We start from the raw sequence: 12934 nt of genomic DNA on the forward strand, positions 1-12934 counted from the left end.
TCAGAAAATGTCATAACGCAAAATTATAACAAAGAAAAGTAACTGAATCACAGAAACGTTTGTACGTCCGAGTAATTAGTTCTTCGTGTGTCCTCCGATGGCTCTCACAATATGCACACACATCTACGTAGTTCCGGATGACTCATTGGGGAAATTTCTTCCATTTCTGTAGAAGGGCCTGTTCCAGTTGACGGAGATTGCGAGGAGCTGCACTCGCTGTTCTGCTCGTTCCACAGGTGCATAATAACATTGAGATCCGTTGACTTAGGCGGGAAAGACTGCTGCCGCACATTCTGTTGTTGCAACAATATCTGTGTCCTGCGAGCGGTATTGACCGGTCCTAGGTTTTGCAGCAACTGCATGCCATGTCCACTGGCTCGTAGGTGCGAAATTGCGATAGGAATTAAGATGTCCTGCTAGTACCTAGCTGCATTAAGGTTCCCGCGAACAACTATTACGTCTGTCTTGGTGTGTAACGACACTCCCACCCATACCATCACGGAACCACTGCCATAGTACTCATTGAAACACACACGCGTCGTTCAATCTTTCACCTCGAAGCTGTACACTCGCATCCTTCCGTCGCCGTGGTACAAGTTAAACAAACTCTCGTCCGTGAACAGGACCATGTCATACGCTGGTGCTGGCGGGCCCATCGTTCCTGGTACGTGGTATCAGAATAAGCCCCACTGAGTGGCTGCCAAGCTCTTCCTCCCTGTTCGCGGAGCCGCCTGGCGGCTTTTTGTCGACTTACGAGTCTTCCATGCGTTCCATTGGTCGCCCTTGCAGTGCATGTCGCGGTCTTGAAGATGATCTGCAACGATCCGCACATCCTGTATAAGCGTTGTCACACTTCTGCGAGGCTGCCTGGACTCATCTTCAATTTGGCCTGTGCGCTGAAACCACTGCCGAAGGCTAACCATGGTGGACACCTGTCTGTCAAAGACTCGGGCAACCTGTAAAGAAAATAACACAATAATAAAATTTTACTGATCTGTGTACGTTTGCATTGTAAATTCATTCCGTAAATATTTGTAAAAATTGCAGTATATAAATCTTGTGATTGTACGGGAGGACTAGCTCCAACGCTACCCGCTTCTTTTATAATTATTGTTTATTTCCTAGGCTCAACTCGTTTTGTGTCGGGGGTGACGCCTGTTGCCGGAAGGAGTGTTCTCAATGACGGAAGATGGCACGATGTTATATTTCAGCGGAACAGAAGAGACGCAAAACTTACAGTAGATAGGCGAGAAACTGAATTTAAAACTAAAGGATTTTTCTTTAGATTTAATTCCAATGGAAAGGTATATCATGCTTTAAAGGAAGATACCCCTTTTTGTAGTCATCAATGTTCAGTTAAAATGCACTGGAAAATAAATTTTAAGTGATAATCAGGAATCATTTGCTACTAGTCATTGGCCTATTAATGTGCTTTGCGTAATCCGTTGAACATGTACACGATATAGACCGACGTGACTAGATCATATCCAAGGTCTGTAATATGTTTGTTTTTATTTTCCCGTGTTTACATTACGCATGCTATGTTCACGTTTTTACAGGTCTACCTTGGAGGCGTTGATTACAACAACAAAAAAGGTGTATCAAATACATACTATTTCAATGGGTGCATAGATTTTGTTAGGTTGAATGGTATCAACATTACTAAAAATGTCAAGGACAGAATACCCGGGTACCAGACAGTTGGACAAGTTGAATTTACGTGCTCGGTACGTTTGTTATTTCTAGTAGTAAACTTCTACTCATAATATTACTCGCGAACATACATTGTATTCTTATACCAGGCCTGTAGTTAGCTTCACGTTACAGATCCGTCTGCCCTGAGAGGTTTTAGGTTAAGCCCTGTAAAATTTACATATGTACAGACTTATTATTCACTATAGAGGCAATAAACAGTTTTCAGAGCTTCTCGGCCTGGAGTCGCCTACCCAACTTCCAAAACCTCACACAAAGGTCTGTAACCACACACCTGAAATAAAGATATTGTAACATTAACATCACTGTATGTCTATCGTTACAAACCATCTGCAATACATCCCTAATATCTAGTTGTCTGTTTACAAGACCTGAATTTTGTGCTCTCCCGGTCGTGGAAACTGATGACGATAAAAGCTAAATTTGCCAATTTTCAAATCGCTGTAGAAAATTCCCTGCAAATGATAGCCCCAACTGCTACACGGTTTCATACTCCGGTAACACTGTAAAATATCGACCGTTTTTCTCACTATTCCAGTTTTCCTGAGGTCCCTGCTAAAATGACAACTCCACTTTAAGCTAGCATGTATTCGCATCTGCAAGTCATAACGTCATAATATCAAGATCAAGGCTACTCAACTATTTTTTTTTTTAAATAAGTGAAACTCAATTCTAGCCACTGAAACTTCAATTCTAGCAATTATTATTGTTTTCAAGTTCAAATATGCACTTCAATCCGTAAATTGCCTCTTATTTGTAAATCTGAAAACTGTTTACTGCCTCCTGTATGTTTCCTTACTCTCGTAAATTTTTGCAATGTACTTCATTCTGCACAACAATCTCAGATACACATAAAATCATCGGTTATGTGGGTTTTGGTTTAGATTTTTTTCAAAAAAACAGACAGCGTTTTTAAACAGCTACGATTTCACCAAGTTTTAAAGCTGTCTAATATTTTATTATTTTTTTTTTTGTTATAGAAATAATTATATCCATGCAATGATTCTGGCCAGTTAGCAGTTCAATAACACATAATAGCCGTCGTTTCGTAGTCTGTGCTACTTACTGCTCTGTAGTTATAATTTGCTGGCGTTAAGTCAAAATTTCTGATGTCATGTAATAAAACACTAACACTTACTGAATGACTTGCAGGTTAATTGTCAAAACTATTATGTTATTTTTTATTTTATTTGGGTTTTACGGCGCACCAACACAGTATATGTTATATGGCACCAAACAGGACTACAAATTTTGGTTTCATATCTCATTTACATCGAAATAAAAACATGAGGTATTAGGCCTCGGTCCTTAGGACTTCGGGCAATATTCGTGACTATTGACCGGCAAGTCATTCAACAAGTGTATAATAGTGCTCACAACTACGATACTTTAACGTTGCTTTATTATTTCAGCTAGAGAATGCTACGTTACTCTCCTTTCAAACAACGTCTATTCTAAACATCCCACACGTACAAGAAACTGGAGATGTAAGAGTAACTTTCCAGTTTAGAACGTTTGATAAGAGTGCACGTATCTTTCGCCATCAGATGTTGAATGCTTATGTCCAGGTAAGTTCAGACTCCAACTTTAAACCTTCTCTAAAAGTCCTTGTAAACTCAGACTCCAACTCCAAACCTTCTCTAACAGTCCTTGTAAACGCAGAACTCTAAAGCTTTCTCTAAAAGTCCTTGAAAACCCAGAGCCGAACTCGACGTTTCAAATTTTAGTCGAAAATCAAAAATTATTGGACTAAAGCAAAAACTGAACCTGACCTGCACTTTATGGATATATACCTGTGTACCAAAAATAATCGGTTCAAAAGTTATTAAGCATACAAGTTTGTACCAGACGGATTGACTAACGAACGGATGGACAGTGCAATCACTATACATCCCTCCCTGCTGCTACAACCAATCCCTATAATTATAACATCTACTTATAAATGCATAATTACCTATGCAAACATAGTTTCAAGCTTTAGAAGATAGTGGTTATTTGGCTTAGAAATGTCTTAACACCAGTATTAATGGGTACTGCTATTATTATTTACATGATCACACATGTGTGATATGGAACTTGATCACAGCAATAAGCAGAAAAAACTTCAGCTTCATCAAAGCTGTAGGAATAGACACTGCTATAAGCAACATAATCAATACTTTACTAAAATATAATTATTTCACAAATAAATTCTTTGTAAACTCAGAGTCAAACTCTAAGAAGGGAAAGTTTATGATTATTTATAAGTTTATGATTTCATATGATTTGTTGTTACATCACTAAATACTTCTCGGGCTTTTTGTAATCTATATTAATTCATACTAATTTTTTTAGGTCGATTGTAAAACAAAATCTACAATTTATATTAATCACTCCCGACTCCTCACTCCTGATGTAATCCATCGCCACGAGGGTATTTTAATACTGAACGCCAAGCAAGGAAGCTACTGGTACTTTCGTATGACGCGGCCGGGGATCGAACCCACGACCTCCCACAGTCGAAGCTGATGCTTTACAGCATGGCTATCGGTGCCATTTTTGTGTCGAGATTTCGGAAACACTCTACTTAACCAAATACTTATATTATTCAGGTTGGAACGGACCGTAATGGTTTTGTGTATTACAAAATAACAGATGAGAATGATACCATTATTGAAGATGTAGTCCAAAAAAGTATATAATTATCAGTTTTTATTTACTATATTGTCTCTGCGATGTTTATTCTAACCTCGTTGACATAATGCTATAATGTATACTAATCCCGCTGATTATGTTTTGTAATACGTATTATAATCTGGCGATACTGCTTTGTAATGTGGTTGTTGATCTCAATGCTGTATTTGTGATAAGAATTCTAATTCTTTCGATGTTTCTTTAAAAAGAGCATTCTAATCTCGATGATGTTGCTTGTAAAATGTATCTTATATCGGCGATGTTGCTTTGCATTGTAAATTAGTCATGATGTTGTTGCTTTGTCAAATAAATTCAGTTTTTTTTTTTATTTGAACCGCAAAACGCGCATGAAGAAAGTAGTCCTTGGTTAACAAAAAGAAAGCAGCGGTAACCAGTTGCGATATCAACTGGAAAATGGATTTAAAGTAATATTAGTTATACAATAGAAATAACCCAAGAAAAAATCGCTGTTAATATAATGTAATTACAGAATTAAAAAAATTCTTCCTACTCGAAAGCGACCTTGAACGAATGGAATCATGCCTATCACGCGGGAACTTCACGGGACAATGGTAGACTGTCCGTGTGGTAGCAGCTTACCGATTTATCAAATAGAATAAGACTCTTCCACGTCTTTATACTACATATTAACGATTGTTTGAGCGTATACATTTATACTACTGATATTAATAATCTGCAAAGAGCCCCTTGCTGCCAGCACTTTCAGTGCTTTGATGAACACGTTGCTTAATCTCCATAATGCTGCGCGGACTAAATGGTTCAGTTTTAACACCGTCTGACTACGATATCAGGGTCTTGAGTTTGAGCCCCTGCTTCTCCAGAATTACTAACAATGAGTCCCGTGAATGGGTGCTTTACACCTGGCACGCATAAGAACCAGAGAAATTTCTGGAATTGGAGTGTCTTCAGTATCTTGCACCGCTGGCACCAGACCAGAAAGAAAATGCCACCGTACATGTTATACCCTACCATTAGGTATAATGTAAGAACCATGTATTTTTAGCTCACCTGTCACATAGTGACAAGGTGAGCTTTTGTGATCACGCAGCGTCCGTCGTCCGTCGTCCGTCCGTCAGTCCGTGCGTCCGTGCGTCCGTAAACTTTTGCTTGTGACCACTCTAGAGGTCACATTTTTTGTGGGATCTTTATGAAAGTTGGTCAGAATGTTCATCTTGATGATATCTAGGTCAAGTTCGAAACTGGGTCACGTGCCTTCAAAAACTAGGTCAGTAGATCTAAAAATAGAAAAACCTTGTGACCTCTCTAGAGGCCATATATTTCAAAAGATCTTCATGAAAATTGGTCAGAATGTTCAACTTGATGATATCTAGATCAAGTTCGAAACTGGGTAACGTGCCATCAAAAACTAGGTCAGTAGGTCTAAAAATAGAAAAACCTTGTGACCTCTCTAGAGGCCATATATTTCACAAGATCTTCATGAAAATTGGTCAGAACGTTCATCTTGATGATATCTAGGTCAAGTTTGAAACTGGGTCACGTGCCGTCAAAAACTAGGTCAGTAGGTCAAATAATAGAAAAACCTTGTGACCTCTCTAAAGGCCACATTTTTCATGGGATCTTTATGAAAGTTGGTCTGAATGTTTATCTTGATGATATCTAGGTCAAGTTCGAAACTGGGTCACGTGCGGTCAAAAACTAGGTCAGTAGGTCTAAAAATAGAAAAACCTTGTGACCTCTCTAGAGGCCATATATTTCATGAGATCTTCATGAAAATTGGTCAGAATGTTCACCTTGATGATTTCTAGGTCAAGTTTGAAAGTGGGTCACGTGCCATCAAAAACTAGGTCAGTAGGTCAAATAATAGAAAAACCTTGTGACCTCTCTAGAGGCCATATTTTTCATGGGATCTGTATGAAAGTTGGTCTGAATGTTCATCTTGATGATATCTAGGTCAATTTCGAAAGTGGGTCACGTGCCATCAAAAACTAGGTCAGTAGGTCAAACAATAGAAAAACCTTGTGACCTCTCTAGAGGTCATATTTTTCATGGGATCTGTATGAAAGTTGGTCTGAATGTTCATCTTGATGATATCTAGGTCAAGTTCGAAACAGGGTCATGTGCGATCAAAAACTAGGTCAGTAGGTCTAAAAATAGAAAAACCTTGTGACCTCTCTAGAGGCCATACTTTTGAATGGATCTCCATAAAAATTGGTCAGAATGTTCACCTTGATGATATCTAGGTCAAGTTTGAAACTGGGTCACGTGCCTTAAAAAACTAGGTCAGTAGGTCAAACAATAAAAAAACCTTGTGACCTCTCTAGAGGCCATACTTTTCATGGGATCTGTATGAAAATTGGTCTGAATATTCATCTTAATGATATCTAGATCAAGTTTGAAACTGGGTCAACTGCGGTCAAAAACTAGGTCAGTAGGTCTAAAATTATTAAAATCTTTTGACCTCTCTAGAGGCCATATTTTTCAATGGATCTTCATGAAAATTGATCTGAATGTTCACCTTCATGATATCTAGGTCAGTTTCGAAACTGGGTCACGTGCGGTCAAAAACTAGGCCAGTAGGTATAAAAATAGAAAAACCTTGTGACCTCTCTAGAGGCCATATTTTTCATGAGATCATCATGAAAATTAGTGAGAATGTTCACCTTGATGATATCTAGGTAAAATTTAAAACAGGGTCACGTACCTTCGAAAACTAGGTCAATAGGTCAAATAATAGAAAAACCTTGTGACCTCTCTAGAGACCATATTTTTCAATGGATCTTCATGAAAATTGGTCAGAATTTTTATCTTGATAATATTTAGGTCAAGTTCAAAACTGGGTCACATGAGCTCAAAAACTAGGTCACTATGTCAAATAATAGAAAAAACGATGTCATACTCAAAACTGGGTCATGTGGGAAGAGGTGAGCGATTCAGGACCATCATGGTCCTCTTGTTATAGTATACCTAGGGGTAGGGTATATCATGTACAGTAGAATTTTCACTCAGTCTGGTTTAGTGCCAGTATCTGGCACTATCCTCCCTCTAACATTACTATAACAGTCTTCTGGAGGAGCCATCCATATAGGTTATCGTTGGTGAGTATATTAAGCATACATAAAAAAAGGATGATGATGTTTTGTAAGGTGTATTCTTGTCTTGGAGATGCTGCTATTTAAAGTAAGTAAAGATCTCCGTGAGAATCGCTTTGTTATTTAAGTACTTGCTTTGTAATGTGTATTATATTTTAGATGATCGTGCTTTCTAATGTGTTTATTTGTCTCGATGATGTTGCTTTGTATTTATTTAAACCGATGTCGATAATATGCGTATTGTAATCATGTTGATGTTAATTTGTAATGTGTATTCTGGCATTTTGATGAGGTAGTTTCGTTGACATTATACTCATGTATATGTATCGTATAGGTACAAACAAAATGAAGGAGGTAAGCTATAGTGATCACGCATCGTCCGTTGTCCATCCGTTCATACGTTTGTCCACCATTTTCTTAAGATGCCATTACCTCCGAAGACAGGTTGTATAAGTTAATGAAATCTGGCATGGATGGTTCTCAACCAAAGTATTCAAAGAAGTACATTCAGTACAAAACTGTGGTTGCCAAGGCGACGGGAAGGGAAAAATAGAAATTCAAAAAAGTATTACATAAATATACCTCTGCAAGTTTGTCCAATTCATTCAAATTTGTCAAAAATAGCTAGTACAGGTCATGTTTCCCTATTTGTATTTAGTGGGATCTTCAACAAAAACCCCACTATTATTTTAAAATAAATCCAAAAATCTTTACCTTAGGTGATCATTTATCAACATTGTTCTTATTATAAGAATTGATATAAAAACATGGCTGCCACAGTTGAAACAGAATAACCTTATAACCAGTTATTCTGCTGATCACCTGCTCGAATTCGAAAGGACGTCACACAGATGTTCTTTGTATTATCTTTTAGTTCAAGTTCGTTAAATTATGATGATTTTGAAATAAGTTCAACATTAATTGTATTTTTATTCCTGATTGAATTCATCGACATATGGGTGTGAGAGATGAGACGCCAGTTTCACGTTTAATGCCAAGTGATATGCAAGAGAACTACAGGGCTTATGTATGAGGCGGCCAGGGAGCTACAGGTCTTGTGTATGAGGCGGTCAGGGAGCTACAGGTCTTGTGTATGAGGCGGTCAGGGAGCTACAGGTCTTATGTATTAGGCGGCCAGGGAGCGAACATCCCACACTCGAAACGCGCAATCCACCACTAGGTTGTTAAAGTGTCATTAATGCAAGTTTAACTTTTATTGTATGTGAATGCTGTCTTATGCATGGGCATTTGCCCAATGTATTTGTCGCTTATGTTATATGTTCTACTTGAGCCTCCCCGCTTTGAACTATTGAGAATGGATTCTATTGTCTTACAGTTGATGTTGAGGGTAACATTATGGAATTTACCGACGGTCTGTGGCACACATTTGATATGTACATAAACCGTATAATGGTTAATGTTACCGTGGACAGAAACTCAAGGGTGACCAATAAACAGTTAGATGTACACGTTGGGACTGAATTTATTTTCGGTAAGCAGCATATTTGATGAGAATTGTCAACTCTAAAATATCAAAATTGATACAGATTTGTCTATGTTAAATAGGTACTGCTGATCTTTACTAGATGCATTATTGTTCAAAAATGTCAGATTAATCCTCTAAATTGTTATGATTGGAATAAAACACTACACTATTCTGCCTATTGAGATCACCCTTAGTGGATTGGAAACCCGGTCTGCAAATTTATGGCTGATCTGCCTGCAATAGCTTTTATTTAGAACAGTTCGCACACGTTTCTGACATTTCACAACAGAACTGTCTTTTCTTAGCAAAGAAAATGAAAGTAAATAGGCTAAACTTGAAAACAAAAGTCATATTTGCATTGGTCTAGTCATGGGTCACACACAGGAGTCATCCCATCTAAATGTATGCACCTGGATTTTTTTTGTGCTAATGGAGAGTCAATTTTCAGCAAATTCTAACAATTTGAAAATACCTGGGCTTTAGCACGGCATGCCAGCTTTTCATCTACGAAAACTATTGGAACTCGGAATAAACACTAATTCCACGGGGGTCTGTAACGGAGCAAGGGTATATGGAGATTTTTTGAAGTTCGTCAATCGTTCAAAGGATCGTTTTTGATGTTGTATAAAAGTGTCAGTATAAATTATGCCTCGAATGTTAGATGTTAGATATTTCTGTAATTGAGAGCTGCAGACCTATTCATTTCAGAAATAGTTTCAAAATGAATTTCGTGTTATAAATGTTGATTCTACGGAAATGTGAAAGGACCATCAGATATGAATACGTTTTATTACTTTACAGGCGCGGAATGGATATATGATAGTCACGGTAGATCTGGTGGAATTAAGGCGGGGTTTAAAGGATGCCTACGGGACATTGAAATCGGATCAGCACCAGTGGATATTGCCAACTCGCCTTCTCATTCCTTGGCATCCACTAGTTCTTGTGATATCAAAGACAAGTGTTTTCCAAATCCATGTGAACATAATGGGAAATGTAGTCAAGACGGGGATATATTTTATTGTGACTGCGGATCCACGGGATACAAAGGAGCCGTTTGTCATACCTGTATGTATATTTATGATACTGTATGATTACACTAAAGCTTGTTACGAGCAATTTTGGCAATATTTCAGAAAGATCATGTTTTTATATTATATCAGATTTATATAGTGTCATTTTCATGATTTACACGCTCGAAGGTGCTTAACATAGCGCAAAGGCAGTCGCTCAGAGTGCGAACTTCATCTTCAGCTGGTACAGACACAGAGCGATCTGACCAGAAGAAGAGCGGAAGAAAGCCCCCAGAGAGAAAGAAGCCCATTAGATACAAGCCTGTCTGGCTGACTTAGCCCAACACTTTGAGAATAGACAGTTTTGTCCTTTAACGTGCCTAGAATTACAAGTAACACTGGCTTCTGATGAAAACGTGCCACATGCTTTCTTTATCCAGTTCAAATATGCAACAAGAACAACATGTTGAAAGATGTATATAGGCAGTTACTATGTGCGAAAATTCTGAGAGAAGTATAAATCATAATATCCATCAATTTAAATTCTCAAATTACGTTGTTATGGAAAAGCAATTTTCTAATATGGCTGGCGTATGTCAAAGTTACGCACGAAGATAAGCAATCGCACGGAAGTTGCTTAGAGTTGCCGACTGGCATTTCGGGGTGCATCTTAATTGGCTTATTTGCGCTTGTTAACAAAACTGTAAGGGCAATATGGAATACTGTCAATTTTCGAAAAATAACACGCTTGGCCTCTGTCGTTATTACTTTGCTCTGGTTGATAGTATCTGTTATTACATGACTGTATTCTATTGTTTCTCTGATTGGCTGAAAACGGTTTGAAAAGTGATGAGTACATATTATATCAACTTATCTTGGGTTATAAATAGTATGAAATAAAAAAGATCGGAGTAGGTGCTTGGAAAGCCAATATCAACCTGATTTGGTGTAAAAATAGGCGGCAATATTTCCAATTTCAATCGTTCAATTAAATGAGAATACAGTTGTAATAACAAGACTGACTGTACATCAATGCAGGTAATAAAACAATTATTGACTTTTTCATAGGTTGATATCAGGATTTATCAACCCTCAAAAAGCCTTCGGCTCGGTGAATATAACATTTTTTGGGTTGCGGCTCGGTGAATATAACTTTTTTTGGGTTGATAAATCCTGATACCAACCTATGAAAAATTCGATAATTATATAATATGCCCCTCATTGTATTGGCATGAGGGAACTGTATAACTCTGGTTGATGGTATCTGATATGCCCCTCATTGTATTGGCATGAGGGAACTGTATAACTGGTTGATAGTATCTGATATGCCCCTCATTGTATTGGCATGAGGGAACTGTATAACTCTGGTTGATAGTATCTGATATGCCCCTCATTGTATTGGCATGAGAGAACTGTATAACTCTGGTTGATATTATCTGATATGCCCCTCATTGTATTGGCATGAGGGAACTGTATAACTCTGGTTGATAGTATCTGATAAGCCTCTAATTGTGTTGGCATGAGGGAACTATATAAGTCTGGTTTATGTTATCTGATAAGCCTCTCATTGTGTTGGCATGAGAGAACTGTATAACTCTGGTTGATATTATCTGATATGCCCCTCATTGTATTGGCATGAGGGAACTGTATAACTCTGGTTTATAGTATCTGATAAGCCTCTAATTGTGTTGGCATGAGGGAACTATATAAGTCTGGTTTATGTTATCTGATAAGCCTCTCATTGTGTTAGCATAAGAGAACTGTATAACTCTGGTTTATGTTATCTGATAAGCCTCTCATTGTGATGGCATGGGAGAACTGTATAACTCTGGTTTATAGTATCTGATATGCCCCTCATGGTATTTGCATGAGGGAATATTTCCAATTTCAATCGTTCAATTAAATGAGAATACAATTGTAATAACAAGACTGACTGTACATCAAAGCGTGTAATAAAACAATTATTGACTTTTTCATAGGTTGATATCAGGATTTATCAACCCTCAAAAAGTTATATTCACCGAGCCGAAGGCTCGGTGAATATAACTTTTTTTGGGTTGCGGCTCGGTGAATATAACTTTTTTGGGTTGATAAATCCTGATATCAACCTATGAAAAAGTCGATAATTGTATAATATGCCCCTCATTGTATTGGAATGAGGGAACTGTATAACTCTGGTTGATGGTATCTGATATGCCTCTCATTGTATTGGCATGAGGGAACTGTATAACTGGTTGATAGTATCTGATATGCCCCTCATTGTATTGGCATGAGGGAACTGTATAACTCTGGTTGATATTATCTGATATGCCCCTCATTGTTTTGGAATGAGGGACCTGTATAACTCTGGTTTATAGTATCTGATAAGCCTCTTGTTGTGTTGGCATGAGGGAACTATATTACTCTGGTTTATAGTATCTGATAAGCCTCTCATTGTGTTGGCATGAGAGAACTGTATAACTCTGGTTTATGTTATCTGATAAGCCTCTCATTGTGATGACATGGGAGAACTGTATAACTCTGGTTTATAGTATCTGATATGCCCCTCATTGTATTGGCATGAGGGAACTGTATAACTCTGGTTGATTTTATCTGATATGCCCCTCATTGTATTTGCATGAGGGAACTGTATAACTCTGGTTGCTAGTATCTGATATGCCCCTCATTGTATTGGCATGAGGGAACTGTGTAACTCTGGTTGATAGTATCTGATATGCCCCTCACTCTATTGGCATGAGAGAACTGTATAACTCTGGTTGATATTATCTGATATGCCCCTCACTGTATTGGCATGAGGGAACTGTATAACTCTGGTTTATAGTAACTGATAAGCCTCCCATTGTGATGGCATGAGAGAACTGTATAACTCTGGTTGATAGTATCTGATATGCCCCTCATTGTATTGGCATGAGGGAACTGTATAACTCTGGTTGATAGTATCTGATATGCCCCTCATTGTATTGGCATGAGAGAACTGT

The 12934-nt window shown here is 38.0% G+C and overlaps 1 protein-coding gene across 1 annotated transcript in view; it reads left to right on the forward strand.

Annotated features, from left to right (window-relative positions):
* Positions 1-12934, forward strand: part of LOC123560112 (neurexin-4-like) — a 99917-nt gene that overhangs the window by 26007 nt on the left and 60976 nt on the right. The window contains exons 6-11 of the mRNA XM_053516987.1: positions 1126-1304; positions 1560-1727; positions 3126-3281; positions 4305-4386; positions 8794-8949; positions 9745-10011. Coding sequence (XP_053372962.1) covers positions 1126-1304; positions 1560-1727; positions 3126-3281; positions 4305-4386; positions 8794-8949; positions 9745-10011 — 1008 coding nt within the window. The remainder of the gene's footprint in view (positions 1-1125; positions 1305-1559; positions 1728-3125; positions 3282-4304; positions 4387-8793; positions 8950-9744; positions 10012-12934) is intronic.

This window comes from Mercenaria mercenaria, chromosome 10 (assembly GCF_021730395.1).
Source record: "Mercenaria mercenaria strain notata chromosome 10, MADL_Memer_1, whole genome shotgun sequence".
Lineage (NCBI taxonomy): Eukaryota > Metazoa > Mollusca > Bivalvia > Venerida > Veneridae > Mercenaria > Mercenaria mercenaria.